Here is a 17,178-nt window from a genome sequence, read left to right as displayed (position 1 = left end):
ATATATATATATATATATATATATATATATATATATATATATATATACACAGTTTCTGCTGCAGGCTTGGCAGGGCAAGTGTCAGTAAGAAAGCCATTCCTTAAAGGACAAAATAGGGCCTTGAAACAGCGGCTGTGAACTACTGCAGACTGGACATAGTCTCCTCTTCATAATAGAAACTGAGACTTGGCTTTTTTCAACCACTGTTCAGCTGTTCTTGTAGCTGTGAGGTGCCTATCATGCAAACTGGTGACCCTCAGAAGTCTGCCAGATCTGTTTCTATCAGAGTTTCTTTCGGTTTCCAATTGCCTTTTGGATTGTGAAAAACATCGTACTCACTGACACTTGGAAATGTTTTCAATTTCTCTAAATGAAAGCCCTACTCTTCTAAGGGTAATAATGCTCTGTCTCATTTTGTTTGTTAATTATTTGTTAATCATTGTTTTCTTGCAATTATCACTTTAACTTTTTACAGTGTAATATTGTCCAAGTAGTAAGTACCACAGCTGTCATGTGTCTAGTGTACTAGCACAGTCTGTTCAAACATTGCTTTAAGACAGACAGAGTGATTTTAAGTAATCAACAGAAGTTGGGACACCTGTGCAAATTGTTTGCTTCAACTTGCTTAATCTACTTTAATTGCTGCAGGTTGTAACATATTATTTCTTCCCTGAAGAAGGCCCATTTGCAGTATCCTGAAATTTCACCCTTTTCAGTTTTTGCTAATCTAAACTTTAAATTTAAACTTCTGGCAGTTTACTGCTTACCTTTTCTTGGGGGCACCTTATAACTAGGCGGCTTCACCCCCTGCTCGCTTCGCTCGCCAACCCCCGTGTTTGGTTTTCTGGATACACTCTTTTAAGATTTTTTTTTCTTTGAATTGTTGCTATTTCATTAGTTTTACTCTTATTTCAGAACTTCTGTAAAAACAATATTTGGAATCTTTCGAGTTCCAATATGCTGAATCTTTTAAATGAGGTCAGTGAGACATGTGTTTAATGACTTTGTACCATAATTCAGGATAGGTTTCTCTGTTTGGAATTTCAGCACAGACAAACCGATCGACATCATCAGCAGTTAATAATTTTTTTGCAAAGTAACCAATAAATGCATGTGAAGTAAAACACATTTTTGAAATTCTCTGACTTAAACTTCAAAGCCTTACAATATTTACATACTTCTGACATATCACCTGTGTCCATGTATTCGATCTTTATTCACCTTTTAGTTATTTCTCAGAGTAATAATTTCTCTTTTTTTGTGCTAATGCATATGTTTACTTTTTTTTTTTTGACACTTTCATTTTTTTCTGCTTTCATATTCTGTATCTAGCTCTGCATGTGTTTCGCACCTACTTTTTTTTGAGTCTTTTGAATTCCAGTTTTCATTATCTCTAACCTGCTCTACATGTGTTTGGCCCCTTTGTTTTGTAGATAGATAGATAGATAGATAGATAGATAGATAGATAGATAGATAGATAGATAGATAGATAGATAGATAGATAGATAGATAGATAGATAGATAGATAGATAGATAGATAGATAGATAGATAGATAGATAGATAGATAGATAGATAGATAGATAGATAGATAGATAGATAGATAGATAGATAGATAGATAGATAGATAGATAGATACTTTATTAATCCCAAGGGGAAATTCACATACTCCAGCAGCAGCATACTGATACAAAAAACAATATTAAATTAAAGATTGATAATAATGCAGGTAAAAACAGACAATAACTTGCTGCCTCCCCAGCACACCACCGCGTAGAAGAGGGCGCTCGCCACAACCGTCTGATAGAACATCTGCAGCATCTTATTGCAGATGTTGAAGGACGCCAGCCTTCTAAGGAAGTATAACCAGCTCTGTCCTTTCTTACACAGAGCATCAGTATTGGCAGTCCAGTCTAATTTATCATCCAGCTGCACTCCCAGGTATTTATAGGTCTGTACCCTCTGCACACAGTCACCTCTGATGATCACGGGGTCCATGAGAGATCTGGGCCTCCTAAAATCCACCACCAGCTCCTTGGTTTTGCTGGTGTTCAGGTGTAGGTGGTTTGAGTCGCACCATTTAACAAAGTCCTTGATTAGGTTCCTATACTCCTCCTCCTGCCCACTCCTGTTGCAGCCCACGATAGCAGTGTCGTCAGCGAACTTTTGCACGTGGCAGGACTCCGAGTTGTATTGGAAGTCCGATGTATATAGGCTGAACAGCACTGGAGAAAGTACATTCCCCTGTGGTGCTCCTGTGTTGCTGACCACAATGTCAGACGTGCAGTTCCCAAGACGCACATACTGAGGTCTGTCTTTAAGATAGTCCACAATCCATGCCACCAGGTATGAATCTACTCCCATCTCTGTCAGCTTGTCCCTAAGGAGCAGAGGTTGGATTGTGTTGAAGGCGCTAGAGAAGTCCAGAAACATAATTCTTAATGCACCACTGCCTCTGTCCAAGTGGGAGAGGGATCGGTGTAGCATATGGATGATGGCATCCTCCGCTCCCACCTTCTCCTGATATGCAAACTGCAGAGGGTCAAGGGCATGTTGAACCTGTGGCCTCAGGTGGTGAAGCAGCAGCCTCTCCATGGTCTTCATCACATGTGATGTCAGAGCAACAGGCCAGAAGTCATTCAGCTCACTAGGACGTGATACCTTTGGGACTGGGGTGATGCAAGATGTTTTCCAAAGCCTCGGGACTCTCCCCTGTTCCAGGCTCAGGTTGAAGATGCGCTGTAGAGGACTCCCCAGCTCCGATGCACAGACCTTCAGCAGTCGTGGCAACACTCCATCTGGACCTGCTGCTTTGCTGGCATGAAGTCTCCTCAGCTCTCTGCTCACCTACGCTGTTGTAATTGTGGGTGGGGATGTCTCTCCTATGCTGGTATCAGCAGAAGGATGGGTGGAGGGTGCAGTACTCCGAGGTGAGAGTGAGAGTGGGTTAGGGTGGTCGAACCTGTTAAAGAAGTTGTTCATTTGGTTTGCTCTCTTCACGTCTCTCTCGATGGTGGCACCCCGCTTCGAGCTGCAGCTAGTGATGATCTTCATCCCATCCCACACTTCCTTCATGTTGTTATTCTGCAACTTCTGCTCCAGCTTTCTCCTGTACTGCTCCTTCGCCTCCCTGAGCTGGACTCTAAGTTCATTCTGCACGCGCTTGAGCTCATGCTGATCACCGCCTTTAAAAGCCCTTTTCTTCTGGTTCAAAAGGCCCTTGATGTCACTTGTAATCCATGGCTTGTTGTTAGCAAAGCAGCATACAGTTCTTACTGGAACTACAATGTCCATACAGAAGTTGATGTAGTCAGTAGTGCAGTCAACAACCTCCTCAATGTTCTCACAATGTGATCCCTGCAGGATATCCCAGTCTGTAGTTCCAAAGCATTCTCTCAGAGCCTTCTCTGCCTCCGGGGACCACTTCCTGAATGAGCGTGTGGTTGTAGGTAGGACCCTCACTCTTGGGTTGTAGTGAGGCTGAAGCAGAACCAGGTTATGATCTGCTTTCCCAAGCGCAGGCAGCGGGGTGGCGCTGTATGCGTCTTTAACGTTTGCATACAGTAAGTCAATAGTCTTATTTCCCTGGGTGTTACAGTCCACATACTGGGAGAAGGCAGGTAATGTTTTGTCCAGCGTCACATGGTTAAAGTCTCCAGCGATTAGCACAAGCACCTCAGGGTGCTGCGTTTGTAACTTAGCAACAGCAGAATGGATGATGTCACTCACTGTCTCCACATCCGCCCGAGGAGGGATGTAAACAATAACAACAATGACGTGACCAAACTCTCTGGGCAAGAGAGTCCCTGCAGCCAATTTATGACGTTTTACTTTGTTTTCTACTCTGTCTTTTATTTCTGACCTCGCTTTGTCCTGCTTTTTTTAATGACACCTGGTCCGTGGTGATTATTTTCCCTTTTTCAAGTAATAATTTCCATTTGTTTGCGTTACTGTGATTTTTACTTTCTTTTTTTTATACTTTCTAATTTTCCAACATTAACTTTCTCCACATTTGTATTGCGCATACATTTTTTTTTTTGAGCCTTTTGATTTCCACTGCTTTCATAATTTACTCTGCATGTGTATAGTGTCAACGTTTGTGAACGTGTTTATGAAGTTCTACTTTGTCTTTTACTCTGTCTTTTAATTTCTGAGCCCGATTTAACGTGTTTCCTTATTGTCTGAATTTGCACCTAGATTATTTTTTCTTTTTTGCTCTTTTTTCTCTCCAACGCTTTTGAGTCTCTTTTCTCTGCGCTGCTATCTTCTTCGCTTAGTCATCATTTTATTTATAACGTATCATCCATGTACACTTGATATGCGCTGAGACCCTGGATCTGTGTGTGCTCAAATCCTTCACAAGACTGAATGTTTTGCGGCTCCGTTATCTTATTTGATATTGATTGTAAGTAGGACATGTCTTGCAAGAATCTCATGTTCTACGTCATCGCAAGACAGCTATGGGTCAATCTCTTGGCACAATGTCTCATGTTTAAGGCCCTCGTGGGTCTTTTAACTGTCTTCCGTGATCTTAACATGAAGATCACGTCTCGATGCCCTACTGTTTCTCTTCAGGATTTTTTTTTATAATAGAGAGATAGTACAGAAACAGCACTTGTTAAAATTACTAGCAACCTTCTTATGGCTGCTGACTCTGGTTTAATTACTATTCTCATCCTCCTTGATCTATATGCGGCCTTTGATACCATTTGTCATACCACTCTCCTTAACAGATTATCTTTGATTGGAATTACCCACACTCCACTAGATTGGTTCAGATCCTACCTCTCAGGCTGCACTCAGTTTGTTCAGCTTAAAACTTTCACATCCCAACCCACCACTGTTACTTCAGGTGTGCCCCAGGGCTCTGTCCTGGGGCCTCTTCTTTTTATTATTTACCCTTTTCCACTTGGCAATATCTTTCATAAATATAACATTAATTTTCACTGTTATGCTGATGACACCCAACTCTGCCTTGCTAGTAAACCCACCTCTTCTTTTCCACCATCTTTGCTTATTGACTGCATTGCTAAAATTAAATCCTGGTTTTCTTCAAATTTTCTTAAATTAAACAGTGACAAAACTGAGGTTCTCCTCATTGGTACAAAATCATCATTATCCAAAGCTGATAATCTTTCACTTGCTATTGATAACTCCTTCGTTTCCCCTTCACCTCAGGTCAAGAGTCCAGGGGTCATCCTTGACAGTACTCTATCTTTCCAATCTCACATTAATAACATCACCCGGTCTGCTTACTTCCACCTACGTAATATTAATCGCATCCGCCCCTCCCTTACTCCCCACACCACTGCCATTCTTGTTCACAGTCTTGTTACTTCTCGTCTGGACTATTGAAATTCACTCCTCTTTGGTCTCTCTAATAAATCTCTCCATAAGCTTCAGCTAGTCCAGAATTCTGCTGCTCGCATCAATGCTCAAACCCCATCTATTCACCATATTAATCTGGTCTTGCAGCAGCTTCATTGGCTCCCGATTAAGTTTCGAATTGATTTTAAAATTCTGCTGTTAACATTTAAGGCCATTCATAACCTCGCCCCTCCTTATCTGTCCAACCTTCTTCATGTTGCCATTTCCTCCTGTAACCTTAGATCCTCTTCCTCCATCCATCTGACTATCCTTCTCACCTGTCTAACCACCATGGGGAACAGAGCATTCAGCCGTTTTGCTCCCAAGCTTTGGAACTCACTACCTACTTAGCTTAGAAATATCAAATCATTTTCAACCTTCAAATGTAAACTTAAAACCCATCTGTTTAAAATGGCTTTTTCTCTATGATTACAGTGGCTTTGTTTGGTTTAAATTTTTATATTTTCTGTATTTTCTGATGTTTTAAGTTTTGTTTATAATATTTTTTTTTATTTATTGTTTTTTGGTGTCCTTGTGTGCTTAGAATGGTGCCTTGTATAAATAAAATATATTATTATTATTATATATACAGTATATATATATATATATATATATATATATATATATATATATATATATATATATATATATATATATATACTATATTGCCAAAAGTATTGGAACACCTGCCTTTACACACATATGAACTTTAATGACATCCCATTCTTAATACATAGGCTTTAATATAGAGTTGGCCCACCCTTTGCAGCTATAACAGCTTCAGCTCTTCTGGGAAGGCTTTCCACAAGGTTTAGGAGTGTTTATGGGAATTTTTGAACATTCTTCCAGGAGAGCATTTGTGAGTCAGGCACTGATGTTGAACGAGAAGGCCTGGCCTGCAGTCTCTGCTCTAATTCAACCCAAAGGTGTCCTATCGGGTTGAGGTCAGGGGTAGGTTTAGTGCAGGCCAGTCAAGTTCCTCCACACCAAACTCGCTCATCTATTTCTTTATAGACCTTGCTTTGTGCAGTGGTGCACAGTCATGTTGGAACAGGAAGGGGACATCCCCAAACTGTTCCCACAAAGTTAGGAGCATGCAATTATCCAAAATGGCTTTTCATGCTGAAGCATTAAGAGTTCCAACCCCTGAAAAACAACCCCACAACATAATTGCCCCTCCACCAAACTTTACACTTGGCACAATGCAGTCAGGCAAGTACCGTTCTCCTGGCAACCACCAAACCCAGACTCACCCATCAGATTGCTGGACAGAGAAGCGTGATTTGTCACTCCAGAGGACACGTCTCCACTGCTCTAGAGTCCAGTGGCGGTGTGCTTTATACCACTGCATCCAATGCTTTGCATTGCACTTGGTGATGTAAGGCTTGGATGCAGCTGCTTGGCCATGGAAACCCATTCCATGAAGCTCTCTATGCACTGTTCTTGAGCTTTTGGAGGTCTGTAGTTACTGACTGCAGAAAGTTGGCAACTTCTGAACACTTTCTGTGATTTTACATTTACCTACCACATCACGGTTGAGTGTCTGTTGTTCCCAATTGCTTCCACTTTGTTATAATACCACTAACAGATGACCGTGGAATATTTAGTAGTGAGGAAATTTCACGCATGGACTTATTGTGCAGGTGGCATCCTATCACGGTTCCATGCTTGAATTCACCTGAGAATGCCTGAGAGCGACCCATTCTTTCCTAAATGTTTGTAGCAGCAGTCTGCATGCCTAGGTGCTTGATTTTATACATCTGTGGCCATGGAAGTGATTGGAACCCGAATTCAATGATTTTGGCAATATACTGTTCAGATCAGATTTTTGGCTACAATAATTGGTCCAGACACTTCCATAGCCCTCTGGAACACTTAAAAGACCATTTCACCATTACAATAGTTCAGTTCCTCCTTCTCCATTGACTTCAATTCATTTAGTGGAATTCGGCAAAGTGCTTTAACATTTCTGCAGTTTTGCTGAACTCAAGGCAAAGCTGAACTCCATGGGGTTTGCTTATATATATAAGGTTGAAAATTTAGGCTGACAGGTAAATCAAATGCAATTTAATTATTTAATCTGGTCCTTTTTTTGCAGGAGTAATTCGTCATGTTGGGGATGCATTAAAAGACCATGCATCTAAATCAAGGGGGAAAATTTGCACCATTGGCCTTGCTCCTTGGGGTATAGTGGAAAACCAAGAAGACCTCATTGGAAAAGATGTAAGTCTGCAAAATGTTGAGTAGTTCTCTTAGATGTTAATGAATTCCATACTAATGTTGTTATTTTTCTGTAAGCAGATCTGGAAAGTTCATCACCTCAAAAGCTTATTTTTGTAATTAAGAAGAGATACTACTAGAGCGGTTTATCCCAATGTGTTTTCCAGAGATATAATAAGAAAACTCACATTTATCATGATCTGTTGTTTTGTTTTTTAATTTTTTCAACTTATTCTGGGTCTCAAGATTTTTGGAGACCAAGGAATTTAATAGTTGCATTTCTTTTCTTATCTTCTAACATTGTTAAAAGTAAATCACGTTCTCTGGTAATGCCATTTTGTTTTTGATGGCTGTTACTCCCTTGTTAGGTAGGACAGCCAGAAGCATGTGACAGCTGACATCGCCACCAGGACAGTTTGAAAGATTAGCATCATACAATTCCTGATTTGTTCACGTTTGTGGATAAAACCCTAAATCTCTAGCAGTAGTTTCAAGGCATTATAATGGATTACCAGTTCTCTCTTTTTTGCTTAAAATTTGGGTTGTGTATTTGCTCAGTGTTATAGATTTTTGGCTTTTTTGCCATGCCCCTTGGCTTTGATTTTTGGTTTCACGTCCTGAGCTAGTTTTTTTTCTGATTATTGATCTTTCAAGTTTTGAGCTTGGCTAGTTTATATGTCTCTTTCTGTTTTCTTGATTCATCTCTTCCCTCAAGGTGCTGCAGTCAGTAAAATTATATTTACATTGCAATATTTAACGTGGTGCATTAAAGGAAACCCAAAACTCAAACCCAAAAATGATAATTTTTTTTACCAGTTACTTTGCCCATGTTGTTTGCAGTGATGGCTGAGAAATATTTTAATCTCAGTTATAATGGAAAATGCAGCTAACAAAGTGTCTCATACAGTGTGAGTTAGTGGTTAGTGAGGTTAATGCTGAAGAACAGCAAACAATCAAGTTACTCGTGTAGCATGGTCTACATGTCAGTTACCCAGTAGTTTGTCCAAAGCACATGTATTATTTACTTAAATGGTGTAAGATACATACTTCTGAAAAAAAAACAGAGCAGCGCACCAAAGTGAAGAACATTTAAATGAGATCAAGCTTTTGAATTGAAAACCTGCCTACCCCTCATTCACTGGTCAAGAGTCCTGTAATCAATTCAAAATTATAATTTTTGGGCAAAGTGTTCCTTTAAAGTCACCTATGAGTAATATTAAAATATCTAAATAATTCAAGTGGGACAGATTTTGGAGAATTTAAGCAAACTTACAAATGACTCCACTGGGCCTTTACCTGAAAAGTGCTCCAAAGGCACCGTTCAATAGGTGGCCTTGTGCACTGACCCCCAAAAGTCACGCAAAAAAGTCAATTTCCTCTCGATTTACAAAGTATAACCAAAAACAAACAACTGTGGAAGCAGCACAGTGGCAGAGAAGTTATCTCTGCTGCATCCCAGGTCCAGTTTCCTGGGTTCAAACCCTGCTCCCTGTCATTGTCTGTCTGGAGCTTGATGGTGGATATTTTCTTGAATAGGTAATGACATGGATGTTTAACTGGCAACTGGTGCCATGTGGATGCACATTGGTAGACTCTGCAATGGATTGGTGCCCTAGCCGATGCTGACTCATATCTTCTGGTCAATAATGTCCCCCCATGAAACAGATCTGGATTAAGTGGTCTTGATAATGTCAGGTTATGTTATTTCATCAATTGTGTGAAATAAGAGTAAAGGGTACAACTTCTGTAACATAAACTGCCATACACTAGCATTTAAATGGATCCCAAGTACAGAAACATACTGACAACCTTTAAAACTGCAAGCTCTTGATAGAATTACTATTATCCTCAAGCTTTTTAGAATATTACAGTAGTTTGTCATTCATTTTATTAATTACTTGTTAATATGCAGGAAGGCAGAATGATTGCTTTAAGCGCTGTTTAATTTCAAATAACAGCAAAATGACTATACTTTTGTGTTTTTCTAATATGGGGAAATAATTAATATTCTTGATCAGTGCCTGTTGTCTCCTGTAGCCAAGCCACCTTAAGCCAACAGCTTTCACTACTCACGAATGAGACAGATTTTTTGAAGCCAACTCTTTTTTATACATAGTGTAAAAATGAAACCAAAAAGTGCAATCCAATATACATGTGTAAAAAAATAAATAATTTAAGGTTTCTTTATTTAGTCATTTTTACACAAGAAAACATGAAATTTGCCTTCTCAGTTGCATCTAATAACAGACAGAATGAAATAAAACAGACAAATAGAAACAAGAAAGGTTAAGGTAAGGCAGTTAGATAATACATATTTACACCAAAAAAAAAGGTTACAGGATAAATATCAAAACCTTAATCATTATCTCCGATATTTCTTATTGAAAAGTCGTATGGCACTAGGAAGAAACGAGTTTCTGGAATGATTTGTGTAGGTTTTCAAAGCGACTATCCTTCCTGATTTACCGAACTTTAGTTCTACATGTAATGGATGTCTGTCATCAGTTGAGATCATTTCCAGTTTCTTTAACATTGCCCTCTGACACACACTAGTCAAATCATCTACATCAGCCCCAATAACTTTAGCTGCAAACTTTGTAATCTGCTGGAGTTTTTTTGAGTTTTGGTTTGTCAGACTATTAAACCAGGCAGTGAAACTGAAAGTGATCACAGACTGGATCATACTGCGATAGAAGGACAACATGAGGTCCTTGTCTACTTTAAATAGTTTGAGTTTATGGAGGAGAAATAAGCGCTGGTTGCATTTAGAAAATATTTTTTTGTATTTGTATTCCAGTTAAGATTGTTATCTAGGTAAGTTCCTAAATATTTATATTCAGTCACTATTTCTACCTCCTCTCCCAGGACTACAATAGGTGAACATACAGATTTCTGTCTCTTAAAATCAAATATCATTTAAACGCATAGTGTGCCTTTGCGTATTTATCTGATATAAATGAGCAGGGTAAAGATGGGCACAGAGGGAGGGGAAATCATTAGTTGAATGGCTGTAGGCAAGAAAGATGACAGCAGTGCCTTGTGGGGTGGTGGTGGTGGTATAAGAGTGCTCCATGGCAGATCATTAGAGAAATTATAATGGCATTAATCACAATGGCACCACTACTTGATTTGTTTTCATCATCTCTTTTGCCCCACTATAACACAGCTGGCATTCCGTATCAGTTTATTTTAACATGCGGCATTCCAACAGATGTGTACACAAGCCACTGATGGGTGGTAGTACATTAATGACCTGAACCTTTTCCAAAGGATGAGCCGGGTGATGTTGTCCATTCACTCTGGTCTACTGTTCAGATGGAACCCACCCACCAGGTATTTATAAACCTGTACCATCTCCATCTCCTTCCCCATTGTGGTGAGTAATCTCAGGGGCTCCCTGGCACCGTCAGCTCCTATGTTCAAGTTCAAGGTCCAGGTAGACCTTCCTACACCACAGGACTTTTGTGTGACACCTTGAGGTATGGCCAGAAAAGAATGATCTGATGTTAACTGAATAGTAAAACAAAAAATGGAAAATGCAGTGGAAAAATTAAGATTAATTAATAAAATCATGTGGTGGATGTTGCAACATTATTTATTAATATACAGAATCTATTTTATGTATGTTTCACTCTGATAGCGAATTTAACCACAGACCATTCAAATGTTTAGCAAAACAAAAGAATAAAATTCATTAAGCTAGGAAATGAGATGTGATACATTTATTTTTGACAAAGCTGTTGTCTGGCACAATCAGTACATTGATGTTCTAGTCAAAAGGTCTGCTCGATATCCAGCTCTGTCAGATCAATGTGAAAATCTGCTGTTCATCATCAATTTTTATTACAATTAGCAATAATAACATATAATTTATTGACAATGACAAAAGCTGTAAATGTCAGTTAGAGGTTGCTCATTGTTTTACATTCTTGATTTACTGTATATATTTTGCTATCACAGTGGAAAAACCTAAAGGACAACAAAGGTATGTCTCTGCATAAAGACCCATTTATGTCAGCAGTAACAGTTTAAGAGATGTTCTCAGACATCCATTGTCCATCCATCCATTTTCCAACCCGCTGAATCCGAACACAGGGTTACGGGGGTCTGCTGGAGCCAATCCCAGCTAACACGGGGCACAAGGCAGGAACCAATCCCGGGCAGGGTGCCAGCCCACCGCAAGACACACACAAACACACCCACACACCAAGCACACACTAGGGCCAATTTAAAATTGCCAATCCACCTAACCTGCATGTCTTTGGACTGTGGGAGGAAACCGGAGCGTCCAGAGGAAACCCACGCAGACACGGGGAAAACATGCAAACTCCACTCAGGGAGGACCCGGGAAGCAAACCCAGGTCTCCTAACTGTGAGGCAGCAGCGCTACCACTGCGCCACTGTGCCGCCCGACATCCATTGTTCCATAGTTAAAATAAATGGTGATTTTTGTGTGCATTTTATTCAAATAGGTAACATATCATGGGTTGTGTCCTGTGCGGCACTGCCCACCTTGGCTCAGGGTTATTTCCGGCCTTGCTGCTAATGCTGGCAGGACAGCCTGTGGCCCACTACAACCCAGAATTGGATTAACCAGTTATGTTATGTTACTATCTTATGTTGTCATATTGTATTATGTACAGTATGTTGTGTTATGTAATCAAGGGTTTTGGAAACAGCCTGGTATTTCCACTGACAAATTATTAAGACAACAAGTCTCAAAATTTGTAGCGATTCCCTGCTGGGCTTCATTGGTTTTACTTTCAGAAGTTGAAACTGTGGACGATCACTTAGACAAGACAGCAGGTGTGGTCATATAGCAGCTTTATTTTCCATCGTCACAGTGAGCAGGTTTCAGAAAAGCAGGCAATCAATATTACATGACAGCATCAGGGCTCTTCTGAACAACTGTTTTTTGGGTGGGGCAAAGTTTTTATACCCCTAGAATGCGTGATTTAATATTCATTATGAAAATACAACAGCCAACACTTTATTATACACAATCCTTGAGCCCCTTCAATGCTCCTTGTGCAACTTGATTCCTTGGCTCCTTTGTTATGGCGTTCAGATGTAAACTAAGGACCTTGAGTCCTTTGAACAAATATTTTTTCTGTTTGCTCAGCAAAGCATGCTGAATGGTTTTCGTAAAGCTTACTTCTCAGACATGAATTAGTACAAGGGAACGAAGAGAACATTCATCTTCCACAATACCACTCTTGAGAAAAGATAGGCCAAAAGAAAAGTTTTGAGAGTGCAGATGACAGGAGTATTTGGTAAAGAATGTGGCACAAATAATGTATGCAGTAAAAATGAAAGAGCACTTCAGCTTTTGTTTATCTTTAATTTTGTATTTCCTTGTGAGGAACACATCCATGTCATGATTTGCATTGCATTTACTATTTGTCTGAAGGGCCACATAAAACATTAAGGAGTCGTTCTTTTACATTCTTTTCTTTTTCACACAAAAAAACAGTTTTTACCACTTTTGCCTCACCAGCTAAATTCTGCATTTTAAATATAAGTCACTAAATTCACCATTTAGTAGATATATTTTATGGCATATTAGTTTTTAAAATGAAATGCAATGTGGATGGCATAAGGTTACCATGTTTAGTGCCACTGCATCACTGCCCCAGATACTGACTTGTAATTGCATGTCAGCATCAATGGTTCAGCATCTTCCTGTTTTTCCAGGCTAAGTATTTATGTTGATTGGTGTCTACCAATTATACCAGTATGTGTGAGGGTGGATGCGTGTGTGACAGTGCCTTGCATTCGAAGAATATCCCAATCCAGGTCCAGTGCATGGGTGTAAACTTATAAAATACAAGATATGCTTATGAACTGTAAGTAAGCATGGAAATGTAATCAATTGTCTTGTTCAATCTATCGCTTCTCCTGCAGGTAGTGAGACCTTACCAGACCATGTCGAACCCATTGAGCAAGCTGACTGTTTTAAACAGTATGCACTCTCACTTCATACTCGCAGACAATGGAACAACAGGAAAGTACGGCGCTGAGGTCAAGTTGCGCAGGCAGCTAGAGAAGCACATATCTCTGCAGAAGATTAACACCAGTAAGTCTTAAGCATGTTGTTTGTACGCTAAGAAATGTTCTTTTTCAGCTCATTACATGATTGCCTGGGTCTTCAGTAGGTTTAAATGCATTTTATAGCAGTATAATTTTTGTTTACTTTGATTATTTTGTTTGTCACTACCTTGATGAAGTCATGTTGTGTTTTCGCATCGCATTGTGCATCTACGTCAAGATGCAAGCATCAACAGATGACTTACCAAGAGCAACAAATGTAAGAGACAAGGGATGGAGCACAGGTTTTGTCAGTACTTTATCTAAATACTAAAGAGTCTTTTTAAAATCAATTAAGAAGAAAGTTTTGTTTAACACTACTGTTTTGTTTTGCTTGGTCTCTTGACCCTCACTATGGCTGTGTCCACACTACTAAATTGTCATTTAAAAATGGTGCTTTTAAGTGAAAATGATTTGTATCCACACTAGCGTTTTCATATCATTTATAAAAATACCTTCATTAAACTAGACTAAAACAATCCAAAACGTATATGACATAGACATTCGCATTTACTGGGTAAGCACACATAGGTGGAAAATCCCTCAAAGGAATGGTAACACTGGATTTATTGTAAAAGAGTAGCAATCAGTAAACTACTGTATTTATCTTTTCTGCATGTATGCAGCGTTCAAAGTGTGCAAAACACAAGTTAGATGCTTACAGATAATTCAACTCAACAAGCACAATGGAAATCCGTTCTTCTGTGAGGGAATGAGATGTTGTTGTAATGAGCAGAAACCAGTCAGGGAAGGGCGATGTAATACGCACAAACAAATCGAGGACAATTAAGAGTCTTCGTTTGTAAAAGTTTATGTTTTACCCATTTACAATCCAACATTTTCAGAAGTATAGGGCTCTGGAGAGTGTTTTCAAAAGTCTCTATTTTTGGGGCCTGAAACCACCTGGGTAGCATGGATGAAAGGCGAAATGTGACTGTCATTGTGTACATAGCCTATGATTCTGTTTGCCATTTTCAGTCTCTGCCACCTGTAGAACTAAATATCAAAAAAAAAATCTTTCTGGCCTTGGTGACTTATTTACAGTATAGCACTGCTTTTTTGGAAGTGTTATTTCCATATTAAAACATGTGAGGTAATGAAGGTAAATGGTCTCTATTTAATAATATGTTTTCCATTTCCACATAATAGCTATCTACTGATCTGTCTACAGTGTTCACTGTCAAAATCAACTGTTCAGCCTTTTTTATCTATACTAATAAAAGGCAAAGCCCTCATTGACTCACTCACTGACTCACTCATCACTAATTCTCCAACTTCCCATGTAGGTGGAAGGCTGAAATTTGGCAGGCTCATTCCTTACAGCTTACTTACAAAAGTTAGGCAGGTTTCATTTCAAAATTCAAAGCGTAATGGTCATAACTGGAACATATTTTTTGTCCATACACTGTAATGGAGGAGGCGGAGTCACGAATCGCGTCATCACGCCTCCTATGTAATCACGTGAACTAAAAACAAGGAAGACATTTACAGCACGAGTCACACGCGGGAACGAAGGTAAATGACGTTAATTTTTGACTGTCTTTTAATACTGTGTAAGCATACATATTAACACATGTGCAATTAAACGTGTGCATTTACGGGGTGATTTCTCAGGCTTAAAAGCTCACCTTTTATCAAACGCGGGAACAAAGGTAACTGACGTTGTTCACTGTCTTTTAATACTGTGTAACCATACATATTAACACATGTCCAATTAAACGTGTGCATTTACGGGGTGATTTCTCAGGCTTAAAAGCTCGCCTTTTACTAAAAAGGTAAATGCAAAACTATTTTCAATCAGTTTATTGAAACGCTCCCGTTAAGGATTGCAATAACATATTGGCGAGATAAAAGAACGAAGTAGGGGGAAATGGAGTAAGAGCCGCAAACAGCGAAGAGCAAAAAATTAATTAAACAATTGAGAACGGAGCGATTTAAGCATACAAGCATGTTCATAAGGGAAACAAAGCACGGTGTAAAACGTAAGTTTAAATTAAGTTTATACAAACGCTCCCGCTGCGGATTGCAATAACATATTCGCGAGATAAAAGTTTAATGAGAAGACACGAGGTATAAACGAACCACACGCCGTGGCGCAACGTTAGGGGCAACAGTTTCAACCATTCTATGATCTGCTTCTCGCAACTGAAAGACGGCACATGGCGGATGTTAGCCGACTTGCTGACCGCAACGTTAGGGGCTTCAACTATGGCGCTGACGCCACATCTCAGTGCCAACACTTTGCAGACTGTACTTAAAAGACACGCCCTCCTCACTGGACAGTTAAAAACACCAATCAAACTAACGATGACATCAAGTATTACCCAATCAAAAGTAGGAAAGGAGGCATCTTCATAAAATGCGTGTGGGATAATTTGCATGAGACGCTGCTTTAAAAAAAAAATGATAAAAAAAATACGGGATAAATCCCGTCCAGTATTGATTCAAAACGGGACGCGCAATTTCATTCTCAAATGCGGCACGATTCCGTATTTTAAAGGACGGGTGGCAACCCTACAGTGCCAGGTAACCACCCATACAATCAGATTCTGATTCAGACTAGGAATGCAATGAATGTAATTACCCCGATCTACATACAAGGCGAAAGTCTTGCAACATTCAAAGATGATGGTTTGGGATAATTAGTACTTATTAAGTACACCATGGCACATAAAAGAGCTTATGAAGCCTTGAACCGAAAAAAGCAAGATCTCAGAGATCGTAAAAAAAAAAAAAGGAGGTAATGTCGTTTTACTCGCTGTACATTTTAGTCAAACATTACCAGTTATTCCACGAGGGAGACCAGCAGATGAACTCAACGCGTGTTTAAAATCCATGCTTCTCCCACGCTCGGTTATATGTCGCGTGTTCTCGGGTAGGTACACCAAAAAATGTATACATTTAAGCATGTAATGGGCAAACAAAAAATGAGGTACACCCGAAGGCACTGCAGTAGTACTCAATGTAACTTTACTTCTTAAATGTTAATGTTTTACTGTTTAATAATTTATACGCTTCTTATATATTGTTCAAATTCTTTTATCAAAATACCAGTGACAGCGCAATGCACGATAACATGGAGTGAATACACCATACGCATCTGCCCACGGCCGCCCTGGTGTGCGCAGATAGGAGTTGATTCTAAAATAAAATAAACATAAAAAGAGTAATACAATCATCACCCATAAAGCGGATAGCAGACGTGACGTATTATATGTGTACCAGATTTCAAGTCAATAGGTGAAACGGTTTGCAAGCTACAGGTGATTTAAAATCCTGGACAGACCAACGAAAAGCCACGGTAGCAAATTATAGAAGAAGATTTTACTGTTTAATAATTTATATTTATATGAAATGTGCTTCTTATATATTACTTCATATTCTCATATGATAATGATGTTAATGTTGTTTATATTGATTTCTATGTTATTGTAAGTGCATCTATGTGTGTATATGTATGTATGTATGTGTATATATATATATATATATATATATAAAATATATAT

At 39.2% G+C, this 17,178-nt stretch overlaps 1 protein-coding gene across 3 annotated transcripts in view; it reads left to right on the top strand.

The window, feature by feature from the left end:
* Nucleotides 1–17,178, top strand: part of trpm3 (transient receptor potential cation channel, subfamily M, member 3) — a 971,875-nt gene that overhangs the window by 745,006 nt on the left and 209,691 nt on the right. For all 3 annotated transcript variants that reach the window (XM_051927388.1, XM_051927386.1, XM_051927387.1), the window contains exons 5-6: nt 7,464–7,588; nt 13,490–13,661. In XM_051927388.1, the coding sequence (XP_051783348.1) occupies nt 7,464–7,588; nt 13,490–13,661 (297 nt within the window). The remainder of the gene's footprint in view (nt 1–7,463; nt 7,589–13,489; nt 13,662–17,178) is intronic.

The sequence above is a fragment of the Erpetoichthys calabaricus genome, chromosome 5 (genome assembly GCF_900747795.2).
Source record: "Erpetoichthys calabaricus chromosome 5, fErpCal1.3, whole genome shotgun sequence".
Taxonomy (NCBI): domain Eukaryota; kingdom Metazoa; phylum Chordata; class Cladistia; order Polypteriformes; family Polypteridae; genus Erpetoichthys; species Erpetoichthys calabaricus.
The sequence above is the reverse complement of the archived record's forward strand: the minus strand, read 5'-3'. Positions and strand labels throughout refer to the sequence as shown.